This window comes from Haliaeetus leucocephalus, unplaced genomic scaffold (genome assembly GCF_000737465.1).
Source record: "Haliaeetus leucocephalus isolate CR32 unplaced genomic scaffold, Haliaeetus_leucocephalus-4.0 Scaffold328, whole genome shotgun sequence".
Classification (NCBI taxonomy): Eukaryota; Metazoa; Chordata; class Aves; order Accipitriformes; family Accipitridae; genus Haliaeetus; species Haliaeetus leucocephalus.
Window position 1 is genome coordinate 1,984,633 of NW_010972764.1, and position 26,579 is coordinate 2,011,211.

General features: G+C 40.5%; 1 protein-coding gene across 1 annotated transcript in view; it reads right to left on the reverse strand.

The window, feature by feature from the left end:
- Positions 1-1,429: 1,429 nt before the first annotated feature.
- The window catches only part of CTNND2 (catenin (cadherin-associated protein), delta 2), a 538,576-nt gene continuing 513,426 nt past the window's right edge, over positions 1,430-26,579 (reverse strand). The window contains exons 17-20 of the mRNA XM_010571474.1: positions 19,543-19,669; positions 12,901-13,032; positions 5,584-5,657; positions 1,430-2,633 (exon numbers count right to left, since the gene is read on the reverse strand). Coding sequence (XP_010569776.1) covers positions 2,373-2,633; positions 5,584-5,657; positions 12,901-13,032; positions 19,543-19,669 — 594 coding nt within the window. The 3' untranslated portion in view covers positions 1,430-2,372. The remainder of the gene's footprint in view (positions 2,634-5,583; positions 5,658-12,900; positions 13,033-19,542; positions 19,670-26,579) is intronic.

Here is a 26,579-nt window from a genome sequence, read left to right on the forward strand (position 1 = left end):
CAGCCTGGTGGTTATCAGGCAGTCAAGAAGAACTTCAAGTTGAGAGTGACATTCTTTATTAAAAAAAAGTTTTTATACTGAAAAGGTGCTTTGTTCAAAAGAGCACTGCAAATGTCACTTATCTTATTAAAATCAATGTAATAAATAAAATATAAACAACTTGTGTCCAAAACTATGAATAATATTTGTATCTACCTCACTATACATCTGGCCCACTGTGCCCCTCCCCCCCACCCTTTCTTAAATTTTTTAAAAATTTTTTTGCATGCGATTTTTTTCCCCCTGTTTACTACAAAGAGCAGATAAGGTTACATATCGTACACTGGGAAAAGCTGCCAAAAAGATTAAACTATAGTCCTAGATTACCGATAAACCAATTCTACGTCACAATACCCGCCTGCATGAACTACTCGGGCTGCATCCTATAGAGCAGGCGATGACTTGCGAGAGACTTCTCCCCCTGCGCACAGCCAGAAGTGTGCCAGGTGATGTTAAGACTATTACAATGACTAATCACAGAAATGTTTGCAACCTAAACCAAATTCCTTAACTGTCATTTAAGCAATTTACAACTACTCCGTTTGTGGTGGGTCTTAGGCTGTGAAAACTGTACGCTGAACTGTTGCCTGAATCAAAGAAATGCTAAATTCTTTTTTTTTTTTACTGCCAGAATCCCAAGAGCTAAGATGAATATGCCAGCTCTTCTGGCCTCCTAGCCTAGCTTCCTTCTTCTTTTTTTTTTTAAATAAAAAAAAAATCTCTGTCCCGTACATTTTTTATTTTTTAGGGTTTTACTTTAAATGCACAGAAATGGTCAGTATCTTTCATTTTTGAGGAATGCGTTCAGGGTGTTGGGTTTTCTTTTTGGTATGGGTTAAAATAAATGATTGTCCTAATGGTTCAGGAGTTGGACCCTTCTGTAGCCTGAATAGTTTGGAGACTCCAGACTTAAGTCTGTCGGGTCTTTGTTTTCCATTCCCTCAGGGAGATGGCAAGATCAAACTCTGCCTTCCTCGAGCACTTGCTGGTTGGTGGCTGAAGAGTAATGAAATTTCCTCGAGAGAAAATCAAGAGACGCTATTTTAAAGAAAATGGCATCTAAGGGTGAAGGAGTCAGTGAAAAATATCCGATAACCCCTTCCTTTGTGAGTATGTGGCCTAACAAGTTCGAATTGCTATCAATGGTTAAGAAAGTGAGTAAGAGAAAGCACATACTGGAGTTTCCACTGTTTAAAAAAACTGAAAATCAAACAAAAATTGAAGCTGGAACAAGGAAAACATTGGATGAAAAGAAGTCTTACGCCACACAAACACACACACTCAAACACACACACGCACACAGAATACTATGCATACGTGGACACACACAAGTAAGAATGTGTATTTGTATGGTAGGTTCTTGGAAATAGACATTCTTAGCAAATATGGATGACAGATCAATTGTAATTTATTTTCTTTTAACACTGTATCATCATAAAGAAAACTGGTATAAATGAAAAAAATCTATTTCAAATATCTACATCTAAAATTTTAGGCAGTGAAAAAGCACTTCGTTGACAAGGAGTGTGGAATGATGAATGTTAATTGTCAGAAACTGCTGAATGCCTTTTTTTTTTTTTTTTAGTTGCCACAAACAAATTCACATATCAGAACAAACAATACTGCTAAATATTCCTTTTTGTTTTTTTGATTTTTTTTTGATTTTTTTTTTGTTAAAACGCACCGGGGAAAAGAAAACAAAAACCTGGAAATTCATACATCTTTCAAAATTTGAAATTGAAGCAATATTTAGAACCATAGATGAAGAAACACTGTGGCATTGGTGTAATATACACAATGCACTTTTTTTTTTTTATCTGTAATGTACATCAAATACTTTACAACAATGCATTAACAAAAGGCAAGAAACATCTTGCTGTACAGAGGAAACCCCAAATGCAACTTGAAGCCTAGATTCACAATGAATGAGGATATTAAACAAAGTGTGAGAAGCTGTTCCCCATAAAGTATGTACGCTGCTCAGTTACTTGTGCTTAACTCTTGACCCACATCCACTGCCATGTTCTCCCTCCTTCCTTCAGCCACATTCAATATACAGCACCGAACTTTAGACTCTACAGGCCAACGGTGAAGTTGCCCACACTGTAAAATATATATATATATCTGCATATATATATTTCTTTCTAATTACTCCCAGGTTTAGCTTTTGTATCTTTTAGCCCTCTAAAAAAAAATCTCTTAATTTTTTCCATACTGGCTATCTGGGCCTTCCTATGGAACAGGCTTTAACAAACTAAATTTGCAGGAAAAAAAATGTCTTGTGGTATGCATGCACATGCACAGTTCCTGGAGCTTTTGTATCTGCCCAAGTCTCAAACCCAGGAGTCGGGAGAGGCTGGATAGTGGCTTGTTTCATAGTTAAGTTCACTATAGGGACGAGCAGCTGAATAGAAGTCGACGTAGTTGCCAGTTGACTTTAGTCCCAGGTGCATGTTGTATTCGCTTGCAGGTGGACGATGATGCACTTGGTCCTCAAAGAAGGACTCATCATAGTTTCTCGTTGAATTCTGAAACGGCTGATATGGTTCATAATCTTTTCTGCTGGGCTCCTGTGGAACTGGCTGTGTTGAAACCTGAAAGACAGTGATACCCACAGCTTGTTAGATACAACTTATTGTGGGCAACCGATGGAAGAAGGAGTAAATCTCACATTTATCATGCTGGAAATACAAAGTTGTGCATTATCTTAACATTTGCTCAAGGTATTGCTTGGTAGGGAATTAATTCCAGACCTTTACCTTGTCATTCTATTTATTTACCTTTTAATATCATTATAAAATACATTTATTATTTAATATTATTGCTGCTAAAGATGCTGATTTACTTCAAAAGTAGTTCAAGCAGCGTAGCTTACAGTTACTTTCATAACTATAATCTGTGTATAACTTTCTGACAATTTTGCAGCTATATAATGCAAATATTGGTGGCCAAAACTCAGCCTTGAAGAATCTGAATGGAAGTGATATACACTCCAAAGATGCTAAACATTTTGCAGCTGCCTTTGCCAGAAGTAAGATTTAGGGTGACACCGTATCCTTAAGAACCATTTATAGTCTTCAGGGCACTGACATGAGAAAATTTCAAGCTAAGTGCCCTGAAATGTGTTCTTCTGCTACTGTTAAGCAGAACCCTCTTCTTACCACCTCCTCAACGCTTCCTGCCGGCAATCTCGGGTTGCTGCTACATTCCAGCAAGTTGCCCTGAAGCTGAAATATTTATGATATGCAGAAAAAAAAAAATCTCGGGCGGTCCCCTAACCTAAGTTTGTCACAAAGTTTTTTTTCAGACAGCCCTAGCGAGACTCTGTTTTTATAGCTGGGACTTAATCAAAATCTGAAATGTATAAGCGCATGTAAGTGTTTTAGTGGAACTCTACCTTTCGCTCTATGCCACCTCTATATATTTGGGAAGACTTTGTGACTGCAAAATGATACAGCCTTTCAATCCTCAAATGGTCGTCACTGGGAATATTGGTGCTCAGACGCTGGTGTCAGAAGACTTTGCAGATTCTGCTGACTCTGCAAGAGTTAGTAATGCTCCTTCAAGAAGAGAGGAACAGTTGCACTGCTACGTCCCAAACTCTGCGATATTCTTTCAAAGCATGTCTGGATTGGACTCTACGCGTGATCTTACGAGACTGGGCCCAAAACTAGAACTGCACAAGGGAGCAGAACTCCTCTAGTTTCTATTTCTAGTACTGCTCTCAAGGTGTACAGGACCTTCAGCCCCTCATTTCATTTTACATATTCAAACACAGGTGTTTAATTTTGGACACAGGAGAAAAATTCTATACGAAGCAACCTATTTATATGCCAAAAAGGTAGAGATGGTCGATTTTTGAGTAGAAAACAGGGGACTGAAGTAGTATTTCTGGGTTCTTTTTAGCTAAAGTCATTCTTTCTGATCTGTCAATCATAAATCTGATGTTTCATTGAGAAAGCAAGTAGGAAAAGGTGGAAAATTGATTTTGGTTTTGCGGGTTTTTTTTGTTTTGTTTTCACTTAAACTCTCACCCACAAAATCAGATTAGTTGATTCATGACTGCAGTTAAAATGCACCTGCTGTTACAAAACCTCATACCCTTATTTTCTCTAAAAACTGTATTAACTAGAAGGGCTTCATCTCTTTAAATGCAATAAAAGCAGAAACACCTTCATGCACTGAACTGGCTCACAAAAAGAAAGAATATGGTGCACCACAGGAAATACTGGCTAATTAAAAAAAACAATAAAGAGAAATGGGGACACAGAACAGTGGAAACTCTCTTCACCTTAAGTTTGTGGTTTAAAACTGAAATACCAGTTTCTTAAATTGAAATTTCAGGTAACCCAGTAAAAATTTTCACAGAAAAATCTTTTTTATATATTTTACTAAATATTCATCTAGCTGTCTAATACTAGTAACAATTTTCAGTGCTTTTCTTAAATGTTTTTGGCCTCATTTCTCTAGTTGAAAAATGCTGTAACCTTTGCATGTTACACAGGGAAATTGTGAAAATATTAAGGAGTTGTAGTAACTAAGGATAAAGTAGCATTATATATAATCATTAAACAAAAGTCTATGGCTGCAGAAAATTGTCTGTTTCCCGGGGACTGAGGAAATACTATACTGGAAATACCAGCCATATGGACGCCATACATGTCAGTACTGCAACAGCCCTTTTTCTGTGAGTGCATTAGCTTGGCACCCATGCTGCCCATTACATTTTTGCAATGCCCACCTTATCCAGATGCACTTATTGCTTTCTGGTTTTCAGGAACAGGACACTGTAAAAGAGTCCCAGCGCTCTAGACTGAAAGGCTTGGATGTATATATGTGGGAAAGCGTCCTTGCCGATGAAACGCTAGTTTTTCCCTTGCTCATACCCCAATGCATACATTAAAAAACAAACAAAAAGCCTTGCTGCAGTCATTCTGAAGGGCAAATCTGAGGGCTGTACACGTAAGTACAGTGCACATGCCCCTACAAGAGATACAGGGGTTCTTTCTCCAGGTCTGTTCAATACCTGAGTATTTACTAGGATGCCTTAGCACATGAGCTGTGTGGTGTCAGCAGTGGTGTTGAATTTTAGGATGGCTATACTCAAGTAACGAGATGTGGCTAGACTTCACCAAATTCACTGACATGGGACATCACGAGGTACCAGAGCCAGTAAAAGTGCCCACTAACATTAGCTTGGCTTTTGTAGCCTGCGTCACACATATCCAGAACTTTAGAGGCATTCAGGTCCCAAGCCCCTCTTGACTTCATTATGAGTTACAGTCTTAAACAGCTTGGATAATTTTTACGCATATGCTGTCATAACTTGTTGGACATTTTTGAAACTTGGGCTGAAATTATCCATTAGCATAAAGAACATAGCTTGTTTGAAGCCAGTGGAATTGCTAGCATTTGTGCAAGCAGGTGACTCAGTTCCTCTAATCTAGATTTAGCAGTCTTTCTGATATTTTTCTTCATGTCCATATAAGATGTTACACCGGTCTTTTGCCATCTGAACAGTAACATTTTAGTCTCCATACTTACCTGGTTATGTTTGATATCTTCAGCAGGTGCACCATACGAATTCCTGTACAAAGTTGAGATTCCAGTGTTCTGAGCTGGAGGGAGAAAAAAATGAAGGAAAAAGCAGGTTTACCAAACATACCTCTTTGGCCTCAAAGTGAATTCTTAAGGCTGCATTAAATACATTATACAATGCCTGTTCCCACCCCCCCAAATCTTTAAAAGCATCTGAAGACTTCTATTTTCTCTTCCTCCCAATAAATGGTCATAATCTTTGCTTTGGTGTACATGCATGTACATGGGATACATTTATTAATGGTAACAGGCGCTATGTCATGTTCATACCAATCTCATGCACTTCACATATAAATCAACAAAATAAGTTCATGTACAGCTAGCATTCAGTAATATATTTCAGGTTATATATGGGATTTTATATCACACACAAACTGAACAGGTAACAGTTGTAAATATTGAGACTAAGAAACATTTCAGTCCTTTCACTTCAGTTGGAAGATGTGGATTATTTATCCTATAGTGCTTTTGCTATATTGTGAAATTATTCATAGAAAAAGTGATTAAGTGCAACTGAAAAATGAATTATGCAAAAAAGTAGTATGTAGTTATACTGAAGAGGTTTGGCCATGGTCTCAAATCCATGAACTGCTGTCACTTTCTTCTCAGATGTCCTACTACTAAAATGCATCGACAAAACTGAGCCATGAGTTTGAAATCAGAAGTAATTCTAAAGACAAGCATAATATCATACAGTTTTGCAAAAATTTATCTCCTTCCCACCCTGCCCCCAAAAACCACATAAAAAGCTGAGGATTCTCCCTGCAAAGCTGACTTCACTGATCACTTTGATTTGGCTATCTAGCTGAAGCTTAGTTTGCTGGTAGAACTAGAAAGATTGTAGATATTTCTCATATTTGAAAGAATATGAGGGTAGTATTTTGTGTGGCTGCTGTGCACTGTTCTTAGTGGGCATGCGTTCTTAACTTTCCAGACATTATAACCAATGATTTGATGCTGTCGTGAGGACTCTCATTATAAAAGCACGTGCCTGAAAGTAAAAATTGAGCAGCTGTGAATCAGTCCTCAATGGAACTGAAACACGGTGCTCACGCGACTTCTCTCAGGTCTCTGTGCCATGATACAAAATTGGGAGGCACCAAGAGTTGCTTTTAATACCTTCACAACTCAAAAACTTTGAGGGTGAGGATGGAGCATCAGAGCTGAAAGCTGGGTATGGGATCCATGCTAGTCACATCACTAAGAAGAACCACAGTTACTGAAGAAGTAACCACTCTTTCTTCCTTCGGCAACCTGCTAGCATGGACCCCAGCACGTAGAGCTGCCTCTATCTTTCCCCCGCCACCGCACCCTCTCTGGAGAAGGGAATGGCACGGTCTTCGGTCAAAGCTGACTGTAATACGCCAATTCTGATCTTCACATCTGCCACGGGTTCCATGCTGAGGCTATAATTTTTGTCAGAGTTTGGAGCGCTGCTCCATGTTGCTGCTTTACAGATCTCAGATGGTGTTCTTAAACATCTCCAGCGTGTTCCTGAAGCAGAATAGACAGGGCTTGTATGGTGGGGTGATGAGCCCTAACAGCTGGGAAAAGAGATTTTTCACTTAATAACCATTAACTAATAGGGATGAAAAAACTCCTGTTTCTTGAAGAGCTGGATGCAGTTACTGAGACAGTGCCTAGTCCTGTGCAGGAAATGGAGAAGAGCTCTGGAGGTCTCCAAGGATTGCAGCAGGATCCTTTCTTTGAAGGTGGGAAGAATACAAACTCTAGTAACAGATGTTGGTTGGTCTTTTCCAGTGGTAGGTACTCTTAATCCCACCTGTGTGCTAATAGGTGGTAAGAGATGGGAATGATGACTGCTTGAGTAGTTTGTCTTTGGTCATGGATGTTAGTGCCAAAGGGTCGATCTGCAGAGGTTCTGTTCAGGCTGCATTTTGTCACCTAACTTGAGTGATGTATGAGACTTGACTGTTATTTCAGTGGTTTTTTTTATATTCCAGCTGCATCCTCTGCTTTAGTGTTTGAAAATCTCCCTCCTGATGACAGTCTTTGGTATTAGAGGAGTCTGCATCAGCATTGCTATTTATGGTACATCTCACAACAGCATGACTCTCAGTAGTACAACTGCCAGATCTTTCCTTGATAGCATCTTTTTTATGCTGTTTTTCTGAGTTTTATGCTTGTCCCATGAAGTGCTGGAAGGTGGGTTATACAAATTCCTCTTCTCAAGACCTTAAGATACTCAGAGTTAGTGTTTCAGCTACCCATTTTGTGAAGTGCTACTTTTTGAAAAAAATGCAAGTGACATTCAGTGTGTTGGACTCTCATAAACAGAGGAAGAACTTCTTGTGACCGTTTTGTTTTCACCTATATAAATGGCAAGATAAGTGGGGTTGAAGTTTCACGCATGCAAGTTTTTAGTCAGGCATGACTGAATATATTCAGTCTAGACAGGACTTAATGGTTGTTTGATGTCAAGACTAAAAGACTGGTATAAGGTACAACGTCTGAGGGTTTTATGAAGAATCTGATGAAAACCAGTAAACTGGACACATACTAATTTATATGTCGTTCCTACAGGCAATCGGAGAGACTTTAAGGAGGGTCATGGCCTTTCCATCTTTTTACAGGTATATAAAAAGGCATATGGTACATATGCGCCACTAATAGCCATGCCTAATAGTCCCGAGTTGGTGCATAGCTGTCCAATGCACTACTGTGACATTTGCACTGATGTGCTCAGAATCGTCACATGCCGGATTGAAGACTTACAGTCTCCCAGATCACATATTCTGTGATGGAAAATGGATAGTATCAGCTTATGAAAAACAGCTGCAAGGTCTGCGTTGCTGATTTCACTGCAGTGGTGTGGATACAAATTCCTAAGTTTAAAATGCTAAAAAAAAAAAAAAAAGTAGTATTCTTTTCTTAGTGTAATAAAACCAGACACATCAAATGGTTGGAAATGAATGCCAAGAGTTCAAGAACAAGAAATCTTGGCTTAGTCTAGGTGGGAAGCTGAGATAATTTTGTCTCTGGAGGAAATGTAAGTCAAGCAATGTAGCTGCTAGCAACGCATGCAGCCCTGCTCCAGTACCTGCTTCTGAACACGCAGGCGGCATCCCTGGGAACTCCATTCCCGCTCTGCCATGCTTCAGTGAGCAGTTGACTCTTGCTGTCCAAAAGCAGAGGGCAAATATAAAAGAAAGAAGGGAGAAAATGAGCTAGATGGATGGACAGATATTGTGCGGTTAGTATCTGATTTTTGCTGTTAATATCGTATACGTACCATCATAGTAAAATTATCAAACAGAGAGGAAGAGAGGTTAAGGAGATAATATTCTTTTCTAAAACATGGCAAGAGAAGGGAAAGGGGTACAAGGAGTAAGAGATGGAGATTTCCAGCAGCCACCCTTCCTTACAGAGATGTGAGAATTGTAGCTGCAGATGAAATGATTTGAGGAGTGACGACTGCAGGTGTGTATGTGTGTATTTGATGCAGTATCTAACCATCAGTACATGATAGTACTGAAGAGGTATTTTTTACTAGGGAAAATTGTGAAGGTTCTAAAATGAGTATTATGATCAACCTGTAGTACTTTGTGGTTGCACTGCATAAAGAACGTTATAGAAAAATACCTTCCTTTTTCCTCGTTCAGTTTTCAAGGTGATATTAGTTAAAAAAAAAAAAAAATCACATAGCTCCCCACAGCAGTTTTCTGCAAAGCTGACAGCTTGTCACTCAGTGGTTTATGTGACAAAGATATCACTGACTGAAGCCGTCCCCCCGGCTTGATTCATAGTTTAACATTCAGCTTTCGGTTCCTGTAAGTACTTATTCTGAACACGTTTACAGACACTTTGAAATAACAAGCCTTTTGCCCTCAGAAACACAGACTGACAGTAAGAAAGGAAAGCTCAGCTGGACAGGTAGTCATCCTCATCTGGCATTGCGTAACCCACTTTTTCTGCTATAAGCAGCAGGACCCCATTTTCTAAAATTTAGTTCAAGACAGTAAAGGAAAATGCTTCTGTGCCTCACCGATCTCAGCTAAGAGAGATCATTACTTGTCACTACCGCTGCCACCTTCCTGCATGGTGAAAGATGAGGTAAGGGCATGAGAAAAGATCACAGTGTATTATGGTTTCTTAAAGTAATAATAAGTTCCAAGTAGCCCGAGCATCCGTAGCTACTGTAAGATGATGGTGGTTGTTTGTGTTCTGAATGTGCAGGGACTTGCAAGTAAGTTTAAATAACAAAAGTAAAGATGATTGATTCTTGACAACCAAAAGAAAATAAATTAATCAGAAAGTGTTATTGCTGGTAACAGTGAAGATACAGGGTGCAGACTGTGATGCACATACTAGTTCAGTGAGGGAACTAACAAAGTAGAAGAAACTTTAGAGTAGGAGTCCCATGATAGGATACAGTAACCTTATCTTCCCTGTTCTGAAGGAAAACACCATGGCATAAATAACATTATTACATGCACTTATAGTTCCTGGTTTTTTAAAAGGAATATAATAGTTTTTTGTCTTAAAAATATACTTTAGGTGATAAAATTTTATTATTGGTTATTATTTTCTACAGAGAAGAGAAGATGGATAGTAAATATACAAGGCATCATAAACCTGCGAAGGGAAGAGGGCAATGAGAACTTTGATATTGTTCCTCTATTTTTTAGCTGTCCTTGTGAAATCAATAGAAGTTATCATCTTCAGCCAAACTGTTTACTTCACAGATTCTCCATTTTTCCCAGAGGTTTCCTGACAACTCCCCACAATGGCAAGAAGCCAACATTTCTACTACGAAAATCCATCAAAAAACATTCATTCCAGTCCCAGCCAAGAGGTCATAAAACTTTTGAACTATAAACTGAGAAGAGCTTCAGAGAAGAGCATGGAGACAGTCATTGATAAATTGGGACTACAGCTGTGGCTCCACGTTCTGTGTAAATCCGTAAGTCAAGGAAAGCTTTGTGTAATACATCAGCTTGGCACAAAATACAGGAGCAGCTCAAAATATGTATACGCCAGGTGGAACCTGAAAAAACATTTATCTAAGTCCCATAGGCTCTGTGGATGTATTAGCTGCAATGCACTGTCTGATGCACAAAATGAAATACAGGCATTGCAATGAACTTGCTACACGAATTTATATTAGACCAGCCAAGTAAAGCCAAAATGTCTCACAATTAAAATCACAAATACCGACTTTATATTGTTCTTTAATGAAATATTTATTATTTAATGAGCTACAAATATGTTACACAAATTTCATGTTGAACGTTGACGAGCAATACTCCTGTCATTTTCTTCTGTTCTTAAAATGGTGCTTCATTTGAGCTCAGACCAAATGAGAAGAGATTTGGAGATCTGAAAGAGAGAGAAAGTGATCTGTTAATTCCATATTCATTTGTACAATGGTCATGTAAGATTGTGAGATATTATTATACTTTGATTTTGGTTTGGTTTTGTTTTTTCTCACTGAGCTCAGTAGCTGGAAAAACAGTCAATAGCTGAGCATGATGCTGAGAGTTTCAAGTTTCCTTACTAAAAGACCACCCAAAAGATCAATAAAAACAGACAAAATACAAGCAGATGTTAAAGGAAAACACGACGCAAAAATCAAAGTGGAGCAAAGGTTGCTGGGGAAGCACAAACCTCACACTCCAAAAATTATACTGAAAGAGAAAGGAAACAAGGGAAACAGGAATGGGAGAAGAAAAACACTGCAGTAAAAGACAAAATGAAAAGGATTGGGGAAAAAGAAAACCCCAATTTTTTTAATGTGTGGAGAGAGACAGGACTATCTGCAAAGAAACACATTTTTTCCACATGGAAACACTTTTTTTGGGGTGAACCTTCTGATATAATCTGGTACTCTAAATTTGCAGATACAGCTAGAACAAAATACTAATGTTTCTGCCTTTTCAGCCTGCTGCTCTTACTCCTGAGATTCCCTCTTCATGGATCCTTGAGAAAGTGCTGAATAAACTGCAGTCCTGTCCTTCACAATCACACAAGTAAGGACCACTGAAGTGTTTTAGAGAACCACCTTGTGCAGCGACTATGAAACACTCAAAATATTACAAATACATAAAATGCATACCTTGACTAAATCTGCTGCAATCTCACGTAGTGCCCTGCAGATGTTGTTCGGGACACTCGTCATTTCTGTGGTTTCCAAACGCTCTTCACTGTCATTCCTCTTCTTCAGATTTTCACTTTCATGCTAATTAATGTTCTGTATTGTGTCTTCACACAAATTCAAAGGCTGGCCTTTAGGTTTTGATTACACAATAGCGTGTAAGACAGTAGGTGCAGTATGAGTATCATCATATGCTGAATCCGGTCTTGAGAGCTGGTAGGGATGGGTTGATGCTGAGTCAGCATGTTCCCAGTGTCCCCAGTGAGCTGAGGAACACAAAGACAACCCATTCTGGCATCCTCTGAGCAAGACCTCGACAGAGGGCACGGGAGAAGGTAACAGGCACTCAGAAAGTGCAGAGTGACTCCTCACCGTGATTTTTCACTTGCCTGGAGGGAGCATTTGGAGAAGAGGGCACCCTGCTGCTCGGCGCTATATAAATCCACAAAATGTTCAACAGAGGTTAGGTAAGCCTGTGCAATGGTGATGGAGACCAACATGTATTTTGCAAGAGAATTAATGAAGAGGTGCAGTACTGGGCAAAGCACTCAAAATCTTGTAATTACTGAAATGCTAACAGGTTAATGAGCTCACCAGGGGAGAGAGGCCTTCAGTGAAACCTGCAATAGATGCCATAACATACACAGAGAAAATTGTTGCATTTAAATCAGCCCAGCTGAGAAAGTAACACGGATAGACTTTACAAACAGCTACCAAATTTCCTAGGAATGAATGATGTGCAAAAATAAGCTAACCAGACCCGGAAAGCCATTCCCTGCAAAAGACAGACGTTAGGGATCACTGCACATGCTCAATCACTGTCAAGCTTGCAGAAACACTAGTTAATTCAAAGTGATGTACCAACTTCCTTCTGAGATGAAAACAAACGTAAAATTAAAAAGAAATGTAAAATCGGTTTTAGAGCCTTTCTTCTGTGAAGAAACATGGTCTTCACAAATCATTTTCACATAGTATTGTATTCATTAACATCAAATATCTCTTCAGCTGTTTTTCTTAAGGTGGCTACAACTTTGGAATCAACCAAAGCAGTTGACTCTTTTCTATAGTACAGTAAACCCAGCCAAGCCTATAAAATCAGCAGTCTATCACAGCTGATTTTTAGGTATGCTATGCAAGCATAATCTCACCTGTCATGGTGTCTTTCCTAGAAGTGTGTTCTCCCTTATTTCCATGGTAAGTGGCGTTTGTTCCAGTTGATTCATAGTCTGTTTTTCTTTCTTTTAGGCTGATCATTTCCCGAGGTGAGGCTGGGGCACTTGCTAGATCACAAAAATGGATTTATTTTTTCTTGCCACATATGACTGAATGTAGTGTTTAACTCTAGAGTAAACATTTCAGTAAAGTTTATATTTGTTAGCATACTAACAATAAGCTGTTTGGAGAAACACTACCACATTACAGAGGAAAAGAAAAGGTGCTGTTATTTCAAGTACAGGACAAATGTATTCATGAGACAATCAACTCCAACATAATTTTCTCTTTGAATGTTTCTTCACTTACACCTAACGTCTAAGATGATGCTTATGAAAATAGTACAACAATAATAATTTTTTTTTCCTTTAGCTTTTAAATTTCTTTAACTTGTCAAAATTTTCTGGTATAGGTACTTCCATTTTTTTCTCAAAACGGTTAATTTATTTCTGTTGAAAAGACCGTTAACTTTCAACTGTGTGGAAAAACCCTTATAAAATGTTTTCTTCCCTTCTCTGTTGAAAATAAACAGACCAATTAAATGATTTTAATGGAGACTGGAAGAAAAGAAAGGTGTTTTTCATAGAAAACATATAGCAAAGAATGCCTAACACTTAAAGGTAACTCAAATAATTTCTCTGCCTTTAAATACCTATGTATGAACAATTGCCATCAAAACAACAACTGCTACGTTAAGGTATTATTAAAACTAAATCCTTCATCAACTCATAGTATGGCTGAAAGGAGGAAAGTATGAGGTGACTAGGAGGAGAACTGGGTTTGTACTTGATTCTCACGCACTGCAGAATTAAAATTGGGGATTGCTTTTAAATTGCTTGTCAATAGTGATGTAATTCTGAAGCTGATAATCCAGCAGATATAAAGAAACATGACATTAAATTACCAAATCAGCTAATGGCAACTTGAGTTTAACAGGGAACAAAACAGAATTGCAAACCTTGAAAAAGTTGCTAACAGAGGGATGCATTTTGTTTTGCATACTCTGGTAATGCTTTTAAGCACTCTGGTGTTTTGAACAAAGTTGATTGATGAAGACAAAACCATCTCTCTCTGTTCCCTGTGGGAATTATCTCTCTCCTCCCATGTGAGAGCAACTGCTTTCTGGCAAGTGTTACAATCCAGAAGCGCCCTCTTTCAGAGTTTTTACCTGAAGCAGACATAAAATCATTGGTTGACATTAGACTGAAAAGCGGTATCAAGTTTTTCTGCCCTTATTCTTAAAGGACACAGAAAAGAAGAAGACAGAGCTCTCTACGCTAGCTTAAGCATCTTATCACCAAGTCCTAGGGATGGATGGTACATTGTGAGTTCATTTACTTCAACTCTTTACCCCAAGGTAGGATCCAGTATACCAAAATAATTCTTGACAGATTTTCATCTAAAACTAAAGATCTCTAATGACAGAGATCACATAACTGCTCCAAGCAGTCTGTTCCAGTGCTTTGTTTCCCTACTGTTAGGAAATGTTCCCTGATGTCTAGCCTGACTCCTCGCTGCTCATTATTTCCATTTGTCTGCTATGAAAGTAGAGAAAGTTCATGTCGTTCCTCTTCACAGCTGGCTGTTACGTGCTTGAGTACTTGGTGCGTACCTCTTCCCGCTGCCCCCATCTTGTGTCTCTCTTATTCGAGTTAAACAATTACAGTCCATTCAGTGTGTTCTCATATCCTGATTTCTCCATCTCCCAACTCGTGTGCAACTGACAAAAAATCCCTAAATCATTTCTAAAGAACTTTTGTCTAGCCAGATATTCTCCTTAGAATTTATTTGTAAAGGATTGGATCTTTTTTTCCCTTTGGACAGTATCTCCAATTTCTCAGGATCACTCTGAATTCCAATAATGTCCTTCAAGTTATAAGAGTTTCTCCCAGGTTTATGTCACCAGCAGAAGTAATAGGCATCCTTTGTGTATTATCTGGGTCATTAATGAAACCACTGAAGAGTACTGGGCCCAAGGCAAATCTCCAAGCAAAGCATTCTTCCATTTTGGCAATAAGCAATACCCATTCTTTGTGAATGGCTTTCAGTCAGTTTTGTATTTACCACACATGTCATTTTCTCGACTGTTTGCTAGCTTGCCTATAAAAATCTTGTGGGAAAGAGTCTTACTGATTACAGTGGATTTCATTTACTGACTATTTTTTCCACAAAGCGCTTTAACTATGTTGTAGCAGGAGTTCAGGTGGATTTTGTAAGAACAAGTTGTATCGAACCAATGTCTGGATTTCACACGGATACTACCAGACAGACTGTAACTTATATTACTATGTAGAAATAGATACTCCTGGAGTTAAGCAGTATCTTATGTTCTTACTATCTTTGAGGTGCTCAGACTGTGATTATTTGTTCCAGCAATTTTCTAGAATGAAGTTCAGCTGACTGGTCTGTAATTACATGGGCTCCTCTTCCTTCAGAAACAGCCACTATATTTCTCCTTTTCCAGTCTTAGGATAACTGATGTTTTCATTTCATTTCAGTAAGTTTTCATCCAAATTTTAAGTATGTTCATAGACTCATAGAATCATACGGGTTTGTGTTGGAAGGGACCTTAAAGACCAACCCCCCTGCCATGGGCAGGGACACCTTCCACCAGACCAGGTTGCTCCAAGCCCCATCCAACCTGGCCTTCAACACTGCCAGGGATGGGGCAGCCACAGCCGCTCTGGGCAACCTGGGCCAGTGCCTCACCACCCTCACAGGGAGGAACTTCTTCCTTACATCTACTCTAAATCTACCCTCTTTCAGTTTAAAGCCATTACCCCTTGTCCTATCACTACAGGCCCTTGTAAAAAGTCCCTCCCTGGCTTTCCTGTAGCCCCCTTTAGGTACTGGCAGGCTGCTCTAAGGTCTCCCCGGAGCCTTCTCTTCTCCAGGCTGAACAAGCCCAACTCTCTCAGTCTGTCTTAAATATGATGGATAGTGGCTTAGTCACTTCATCCACCAGTTCCCTCAGGACCTGCAGATGTAAATCCTCATCAGGCCCCCTGGACTTGTGCACCTTCATGATCATTAGATGGTCTTGAACCTGATCTTCTCCTATAGTGGGTGGTTCTTCATTCTCCCAGTCTCTGCCTTTGCCTTCTGCAACTTGGGCGGTGTGGCTGGAGCACGTGCCAGTGAAGACTGAGGCAAAAAAGTTGCTGAGTAACTCAGCCTTCTCCATGTCCCAGGCAACCAGCTCTCCAGTTTCCTTCTGGAGAGGGCCCACATTTTCCCTAGTCTTCCTTTTATCACCAACCTACCTATAGAAACTTTTCTTGTTGCCCTTGACATCCCTGGCCAGATTTAATTCTATCAGGGCTTTAGCTTTCCTAACCTGATCCCTGGCTGCTCAGACAATTTCTCTGTATTCCTCCCAGGCTACCTGTCCTTGCTTCCACCCTCTGTAGGCTTCCTTTTTGTGTTTGAGTTTGTCCAGGAGCTCCTTGTTCATCCATGCAGGCCTCCTGGCGTTTTTGCCTGACTTTCTGTCTGTTGGGATGCATCGCTCCTGAGCTTGGAGGGAGTGATCCTTGAATATTAATCAGCTTTCTTGGACCCCTCTTCCCTCCAGGGCTGTATCCCATGGTGCTCTGCCAAGCAGATCCCTGAAGAGGCCAAACTCTGCTCTCCTGAAGTCCTGGGTTGTGAACTTGCTGTGTACCCTCCTCGCTGCCCTAAGGAACTCCACCATTTCATGGTCACTGCAGCCAAGGCTGCCCTTGAGCTTCACATTCCCCACCAGCCCCTCCCTGTTGGTGAGAACAAGGTCCAGCACAGCACCTCTCCTCATTGGCTCCTCTATCACTTGGAGAAGGAAGTTGTCATCAACGCGTTCCAGGAACCTCCCGGATTGCTTATGCCCTGCTGTGTTGTCCCTCCAACAGATATCGGGGGGGTTGAAGTCCCCCATGAGGACCAGGGCTTGTGAATGTGAGGCTGCTCCTGTCTGTCTATAGAAGGCCTTATCTGCTTGGTCTTCCTGGTCAGGTGGCCTATAGTAGACCCCCACTATAATGTCACCTGTCCCTGCCCTCCCTTTCATCCTGACCCATAAGCTCTCGGCTGGCTCCTCATCCATCCCCAGGCAGAGCTCCATGCACTCCAGTTGGTCATTGACATAGAGGGTGATCCTCCCTCCTTGTCTTCCCTGCCTGTCCTTCCTAAAAAGCCTATATCCTTCCATTCCAACATTCCAGTCATAGGAACCATCCCACCACACCTCCATGATGCTAATAAGATCATAACCCTGCAGGCGTGCACACATCTCTAACTCTTCTTGTTTATTTCCCATGCTATGTGTGTTTGCATAGAGGCATTTAAGTTGGGCCTCCGATGAAGCTGACTTACTGGCTGGAGGGGCTGGAATTCCTTTGTGCTGCTCTTCAGGTGCTCTCCCGCTGACCTGTGATCCCTCTCCAGGCTCTGGGCATCTATTGCTGGCATTGGCATCAAACTGGTAGGAGTGGGATGGATCGAGTTTCCCCTCCCCCTGCAAATTTAGTTTAAAGACCTCTTCACCAGCTTGGCAAGCCTGTAACCAAAGATGCTTTTCCCCTTGTCTGACATATGGACCCCATCAGCCTCCAGTAGACCAGATTTCTCAAAGTGAGTCCCATGGTCTAAGTAGCCAAACCCCTGGCTGTGGCACCAGTCCTGTAACCATTTGTTGATTTGCTTTGACTGGCCCTTTCAAACCCCTTCCCTTTGACTGGGAGGATTGATGAAAAAACTGCCTGTGCCCCAGAGTCCCTTACCGCTGCTCCCAGGGCTCTGTAATCCTTCCTGATCCTCCTCAGACTGCTCCCGGCTGTATCACTGGTGCCCACGTGAAACAACAGCAGCCGATAATAGTCAGTGGACTGTAGGAGGCTTCGTAGTCTCTTGGTGACATCCCTGATATAAGACCCCGGTGAGCAGCACACCTCTCTACAGAGCGCGTCAGGTCGGCAGACGGGTGCTGCCATACCTCTCAGAAGAGAATCACCTACTATTATCGCCCGTTGCCTTTTTTTAGTTGCGCTGGTCGTTATTCGGGGAGCTCCAGCTCCAGTGCCTCTCCTGATGTGACGGCTCTTTCCTCTTCAGTCTGCAGAGCGGTGAAGAGGTTCTGCAAGGGCACCTCAGGCTTCGGGGGAATTCTCTTCCCCCTGCTGCTCCTTGCCGTTGCAAGCTTCCATTCTTCTGCATTATTGGCCCCCTCCCCTCTGTGCGTGCCGGTGGGGGAGGTTTTGGCTATTTGGCCGTGGGTCCAGTGCAGACTGCGCTTGGAACCAAGCTAGCTAACTCCTTCTCAGCCTCCCCGACGTTACGCAGCCTTCTCACCGCCTCCTGCAGCTCACCCTCCTGCTGCAGGGGGTTCTCCACCTGGGCAACCCCCCCCGACCACCACGATCCCCCCGCTCCGCTGCAGAATGCGCCTGTGCCGGAGTCGGTCGCCTCGGCCGGTCTTCTTTAAGCAACAGAGTTCTTTAAGCAATAGAGTCACAGAAGTGAGGAAGAAGTCCTGGCAAGAGAAAGAACTCAAGTGCCTTGCACTTACAGTCAAAATGAGGTTTTGGAGAAGGAAAAAAGGAACAAAAACGCTTCGTGGACTTGTGCAATGACAGATTTTGAAAACTGAATAGCAGCTCTCACTGTACTTCTGGCTACAATTTCAAATTTCCTCAGTGCTTATTCTGCAGGACTAAGATGCAGCTTTTAGATAATTAACAAAACAATTTTCTTAAAAACCAAAACTATGGCACAATGCTGATGGCAATAATCAGTTTGGTCAGTTTTAATCCCAAACTCTTGGTACACCTATGGAATGACAACACTTGACTGAACAACTAGTAAAAAGCCCATTGAAAGGCTGACTGTTTCACTCTGTTTATCTTAGAAGATTTTCGCTGGGAATGGTTTTATCTAACCAAGGTATGTTCTACCTTAGAATAAGCTGAGGGGAAAATGCCCAGATTTCTGAACAGAAAAATTAATTAACACTGAGGCCTAAGTTGAGATATTTACATTAATTCATTGTATGGATCATACGGAATTAATGATAGCTGGTGTAAATATGCCATCTACGTTACATGAAGACCCGTCATTAACCTTTTGTGAAACTTCTACATGCATGTGTATGCACACCTATATACATGTACACATACAATCTGAATAAAAGCTGACAAAAAGAATCATGTGGCTCCTTCAACTTCTGCTAAGTGTGCAGAGTGGTCATAAGCAACATAGCGGTTTTCATGACTAGCAAAGTGAGTAACAGAATTTCCTCATGCTGCTAATGGGCACCACTGCCCTCAGATCTAGTCAGGTAATCCCAATCAGGAAAACAGTGCATAAGAATTCATAACACAAAGTTATGGAATATTCTTTTTGCTGTAAAACTTTACAAGGTGTAAACAACAACAATAAAAATTCCTGTTTTGGACAGATAATTTAGGTAAGAGTAAAGAATATATTTTGTGCCCTTCCACCGTCGCTAACAACAAATCCGGATGCCAGTGACATTGCTTAAAGAAGGAAAATGACAGTGATGGATTACCTCCGTCTTTACTTCAGTCCTGAAAGCCTGGTCTTACCTGAGCGGTTGTTAGGAGACATGCGCACGGGAGAGATGGAGGGCGTGCGTGATGAAGAGTACGGTCTTTGCCGATCCCTTTCTATTGTTGAAGATGAGGCTACAAAGTGATACTGCGACCATCCATCCTGCAACATCAAACATTGCGACAGCAGTCAACGAAAACGCCATGCAGTTCCCCATTTTATGTACAGAGTATTTTCCTCTAATGTTTTCACTATGTATATACAGGTAGGCTACTATCTTTTTCCTGCCACTGGGTGGCAAATATTCTTAGCGGTGCAGGATAAAACGTGCCTACTGTACTGACACACCAGAAAAAAAATTAAAATGCAGAAAGTTCTATGAAATAATACGTTTGAGAAAGCCTCAAATTATGAAAGCACTGAACAACTTTTTAGTTTACTTGTTTGTTTAATAGTTCTGTCTTTTTCCATGCCTCTATTTTCACATTGCAAATGGCATTCTGGCTATACAATAATCTAAATCACAAGACTGCTTGTTTTCATGGTAAAAATAATTTTTTGCTTTAAATCTTTTCTATCTTATGAGGAAATTTTGGAGTAAGTAGATGGGGAAGCTCCAGGATTATCAAAATTATTGCAACTATTTGGGTATCTATAGTCTAGTTACATTAATTGCCCATTTGTTCACATGTGAGGGAAAAAGAATCAATGCATTTTCTTTGTTGCATTTTTCTCCAAGATGTACAGAAAGAAATTCTATTCCTTCTATTTAAAACTGTGGTAATGGGGATGTATTTAAAAATAAAAGACAGAGTAATACAAACACTAGAAACAGCTGGTTCAGAAATGAAAAAGGAGACTTTAAATCATTCATGTTTTGTTCCTGTACCATAATTTAATGCAATAATCCAAAATAATGTACTTCACATTTTTAAAAGGATATTAAAAATAGTTTGAAAGTATCATGAAACAATAAATTGACTTTTGCTAGTGCTCTTATTAAATGACAGTATTTCAAATGTCTTAATGTATTGATAGGTTTTAATTGTCTTTATCACTGCTTAATATTAAATCTGAATCAGTACCACAGAGTTTTCCCAGGCTTGCACTTGAAGGCATAAGCCTTTTAAAAATGCCTACTTTCTGTTGGGCTCAGTGGCAAGTAAGTCAAGCACCTGGCATGGTGCTAAACAAAATTTTTGCAATGAAATGCTGAACAGAAATAAACACAATAATATATTACCAAAACCCAGTTGGAATTTTCCTCTTGCTTAAAGAAGAATAATTCTCCTTTGAGGTCGTAAAGTCTATTCCCACCCCCTACCTCAGGCTACTCCAGACATCCAATGCTGAATCCCACCCCCTCCCATCCTCTGCCTTTGCCCAAGGCATCTCGCTGACTTTGTTCCCTCCGCAGAAACCACAGGCACCTGGCTCGTGGAATTGCACGAGAAAATGGCTTGAAAATCCCCCTTCCACTAAACTTTTAGGAAAGAGAACTCAGCAAGAGTGTGACAAAGGAGCAGGAAAGAAGATACTCGTACTTGATGTAGAGGGAAATGTTATAAGTAAATTAGGATAGACAGAAGTGACACCTAACTACAGATTCTGAATATCTATACTCCTTACATAACGCATTTGTATCAACATGCGTGTATCTCGGTCGTAATTTCAAAGGAAAAAAAAAGGAAGAGCGAAGTCTGGGCCATGGCTTTCACAGTAGAGTCAGGACTTTCCCTAGAGTCGATAGTGAGCGATTGTCCACGGAGGCCACTCATGTTTAGGACAGTACACTGAACTGCACCTCATATTTCATGACAGTCATAGAGGAAAATATAAGGAAGAAAACCTGTCAATTAATAAAAAATAGTAAGAGTAACTTGAAAAAAGAAATAGTTAATCTTTAATACCACTTGCTTAAACAAAAATTTTCTATATCCAGTCTTTCATTTCCAACAAGCAGCTTCTACACAAGCCACGTCCTCCAATCTCGTGGGAGGATCAATGAGAATGCAAACAAAAACATATGTAAAGCCCTAACTTCCTAATGTTAACTCAAATTGGAAATTATTAGAAACTTTTCTATACATATGTATAGTATGTATCTATAAAAAAAATATATATTTAAGAAGAACTAATAGTTTATAGCTATCATTATAATGAATAGCTTAAGTCCAATAAACTTATCCAAGCAGTAAGACTGTAAATAACATAGTTAGCATTATTTTTACATCTCCTGTTAATAATAACTGGCACGGTGATTTCTCTACTATAAAAATGAAATAGCAAACATGTGACAAGCCCATGCCTTTATCCCGATGAAGAAAAATGTTTCCCTTCTTCCTCCTTCTCTGGGGTGAGAAGTTTCTACCAGAAAGGTGACTCTCTATAATTCATTCTGTTAGTTTTCTGATAGTTTATTTTCTTTTAAACAGACTGCTGAAGAGGAAGATACCAAGAGGACAGCCTCTAGATATGATAAAAGGAGATGGAATGGACTATTTACTACTGTCTGCCTGAAAAAGGATACATCAGCCATGCTTACATAGTGCAAGTCAGAGATACTTCCAGCTTTGTGGATCCGGATACATGCATGGCCAGGTACACTCTCCTTTTGCACCCTTGTTCCCCTCAAATAAATCCCTGGCATGCGGGTCAGAAAAAAAGTGACCTGAATCTTCCCCTAAGCCTTTCTTCCTGTTGTCTAATCCATCTGTATTGTTTACATTAATACCTGGACCCTGGATCTGATGTGAAGTGGATGAAATAAATCCCCGCTATCTGCACCGTCCCACGGACTCTACAGGAATAGTGCATGGCATCAGTTTTGTTCTGCAGAACATCCACAGGTGCTTTGTCAACGTTGCTTCCTCAGAAACAGCATTGCAAGGTGCCTCAACAGCAAGGGAGCAAAATCCAGCTGTAGTTGGGATGCTGGCAATAGCATTCTTCTGTGCAGCAGATGTTTTTCCTTCTCCTCCCTGCAAATTTTCGTTTTTTCTCTCTGACGAGAGTGGCCCCCATAATGAGGTCTTCAGATAAAATCTGCTACAAACTTCCAAGTTTCAAGCCTGATCAGCTCAATGAAAGAAGTCAGGCAAACAATAAACTCTAACACAGGTATTGCGGTGACTTGGCATTGCTTTGGACTAAACAAAGCACATTGCTATCACTGTGCGACAACCTCCATGCTGTTTTTCAACAGCATTACAGGCAGCTCCCAGACCTCACAGTATTTCAAAACCCTAATACTTTAAAGTCATCTATCTTTAGCTCTCTTCTGCCGCAAGCAACAAGCTTCTTTCCTTGGAAAGGTAAACAGTTTGTAACAAATTCATTAAAACTATCCCCATCAACAATTCCAAAAGCTATTAGTGTTAAATATTGAAACTAATTTTTAAGAGCCTAAATGGAGTATTTTCAATTTAATGCCAAGATAAATACCACCTGACGTGATGGCTGCTTTCATTAGTTTGTTTCAGCTCTAGTGCCTGTAATGAAATTTAATTAAATTGATTTGGGTACTTAAAGGTACAGTATATAGCAGTGTCCTGCAGAGAAGAAAGCTAACTCAAAAGCAAAGTGTGTGAGGCTGCATTTCAGAAACCAGTTTACCAGCCACAAACATGATCTAGGAGAGGAAGAGTAAGACAAAAAGATCTGACAAATTGGCAAGAAATTCAATGCAGTTCTGTTACAGAATGGATGCATTTGTTAACTGGCAGCAATTAATTAATTAATAGGTGGCAACTGCACACTACCGGAGGGCACAGAACCACCAGAGTACAGAAATACCATTATTCATCCTTATTGTCTCTTCCAAGGTACCTTCTACTGGGCATTTCTCTATATTTTGACTATAATGAATATATATATTCTCCCTCAGCTATACTCCATAAAGTCCAAATGTTAAAGCTTGATTAGCATGTTTCTGAAGACACGTTCTTGGGAAAGCTGCAGGGATTAGATTTGGGGCAGGGGTTGGATAACCACTGTAGAAAACAAAAGTGATATTGTAGTCTCACTGATCACCTTTTACTGGGCTTAAGGAGTCAACAGGTCCTTTGTCTTCCTGCTCAACTTTAAGACATTTTGAAAATAATTAATTTTCTTCAAGTCCATGGGAAATAATTATTTTGCCAGGGTGACTAAACTTACTGTGCCAAACACCTATTTCTTATGAAGATATAATTTGGGTTTTCCACATTATTCTTTTTGTGTTTAAAATACAGGGGAAAAGAGGAAGCAGTTTTCTCTTGTGTTTGCAAGAATTTCAAATTTTCAGAATTCCCTGGTAGCAGAGTCCTTGACCTGAGGAGACGATTTGCAGAGGTAGGTGATATCAGATAAACCATTGTCTCACTTGCAGTACAGCAATGCTATGAGGACTGAAGGAAATTAAGCCCTGATGGGAACTGACACCATGATGACACAAGGGGAACCAGAGCTCCTGCCTGAATGATTCACAGACAAGAGAGGAAAGAGAGGGGGCCAGATACACTGAGGTGGCCAAGGAATGGGTGCCAGAATTGGGGACGGAGCACCGACATCGCCAGCCTTGGTGCGGTGCCCAGCCTGGATGACCTCACGCCATCCACTCAGAAAGAAACCCCACATCAGCTCGTATGCTAATAGCCATACGGCAAAAATAAAAAAAGCCCTACCCTCTGACTGGTTATGCTGGCCAGCTGCTAAGAAGACACTGACTTAAAAAGCACTAAGTGGTGGCTGCATGCACATCAGTATCTTTCAAGGCTGAAGAGCGTGGTCTGCGCTGACTCCTGGCCACTGATGTCCTAACATTGTCAGGAAGAAAGAGGGCAACTTCTTGGAAGCAGAGAAATCTCACTAGGGAAAAGAAACAAAAATGATGCAACAGATCCAATAATGAAACAGCTAAAACCTGAGAAACTACAGAGAATGTTGTGTCCTGCCTCCCCCAAGTTTACAAACTCTCCAGCATGCTACTTCTTGCTTCAGGCCCGATCCTCTTGGGACTTGATTTAATAGACTTTTTTCCGAATGATGTGAAGCATACAGGTCCAGCCTTGTTTTGGCATCCTACTTCCTTATCTGTCAGCCAGCACTTTACTGGTTCCAGGATATTAACTGTAATAACAACTGCTCCTGTAATGGCAATAAGCTGTAGAAATGTGAAATTTTGATAGGCAACCACTTGCAGGAATCGGTAACTAGACCCACCATCCATGGAGTGAGAAGTAGGTGACACAGCAACAAGGCAAAGTGCCTGTAAGTACGTAATGTAGGATCTACTCGCTTTGAAACTCAGCCAGACATTACTCTGAGTTGCTGGTGTTGCTTCTTTCGCAAGCTGAAGCACTGCTGTCAGGTTAAATGAAACATCCTCACTGGTGTGCACCAGTGTGACACTGTCTAGAGTAAAAGATAAATCTGATGTGAATTAAGTCAAGGCTCATCAGACTTACACAGGTCTGGGCAATTCTTCACTGGGAATTTGTTGTCACGACGCTAATAAGACATAACAGAAATTAGAATTGGATCAAATTATCTACATACATTGGCATATGAAAGTTATGTGCACGACTTGACTGCAGTGAGAAATCTAAAATGGTAACAAGGTTGGGGTGATCCACATATGTATCTCACGGACCTTTTAAATGGGATTTTTGAAAAATGTGGTTTAAATGTCCACCAACCACCAGACTTATCATTAGGCTTTACGACCTGAGATCGTATTATTTTCTTTTCATACCAGAGGAAGAATAAATACATTTCCCAGTGCTTCTCAACAGAGATACCGAGCCTGACTTTTCTCCCTGTGCCAGCCCCATGGCAGCGGAGGCTAACCACCCCTACCAACACACCTGAGTCTGCAGTGGGCTAGCAAGACTGCTCCCAGCGTGCCGCCGAAGTAGCTGACAAGGAAATATCAGCAGCTGAAGGAGAGATGGAGAGATGGCTGTTCTCTAAAAAAAGCCCCCGCCTTCGTACTGGAAGTGTGTTTATTTTGGAAGAGGGATTTCAACTAAATTCTTATAACTTCAACAACTCTAGAAACACTCTTGAAAAACAAACCAAGTAGTTTTAGGTAAACTATCTAATTTAAAAATGGTGCTCTTTCATTTTTTCTTTGAATTTACACTGCCAAATCCTATTATCAGTAAACGATTCCTGAAGGGATTGTCCTTTCTGGATTTGCTTGCGTTGTTTCCAGGAAAACTCAAAACCAGTAGAGAATTCCTGGGCATTGATCTGCTTTATGATACTACTTCCCTGATGTTTTTTTACTGTCATCAGCTAAGCTACAAACAATTATTAGCAGTATATTGACATTTTTACCTCTAGGATTTTGTCTTTTGCGTCCAAAGTGGTAACTCAAGATAAGTTGTTGAAGAGAGGAGTAGGGATTGATACACGCAAACACACGCACAGGCACTGCTTCGGTCTCCTTTCTTATGGTGCACGGTGGGCTTGACCCTTTTCTACTCTGAATTTCAATGTACAAATGGCTTTTACTTATAAGTGACCACTTCTGCATCCAAGACACAGCAGAAGTTCAATTGCTTAAGAAGCTGAACGAGAAATACGTATCTAGGGCAGCGGGAGGCTTAAAGAAGGGCTCCTAGTCAGAGAGTCATTAACCACAGCAAAACTGTCTGGCGCTGGATGAGGATTATTAAGTTTTCTGTAGGCTCTTTAAAATAACATTTTCAGAACCAGTGGTTAAACTCATTCTTTTCAAAGCGAGACATGTACCTCCCAGCCTCCATCTCAGCTTCTCTGAAAGCACAGCCATTCTCCTATTGTCCGCGTTCCACCCCAAAATCATTTGGAATATTTTCTCTCCCTGGTTTTTCTTTGTCATCGCAGAGCCTGAGGTACTATATACTTCTGAGAGTATCACCCAATTTTTTCTTTCAAAATCCCACAGGTGGCCTTGGCTAGTTTTCTCTTTTTCAGATGCTTTATTTTGTGTGCAGCGTTAACATCTTCTAATCACGTATCTTCTACCATAATTTTACATCTCATCCCTTGATTTTAGCTATGAAGAGACACATGATAAGGGAGAGATATGTTAATTACTTGTCAA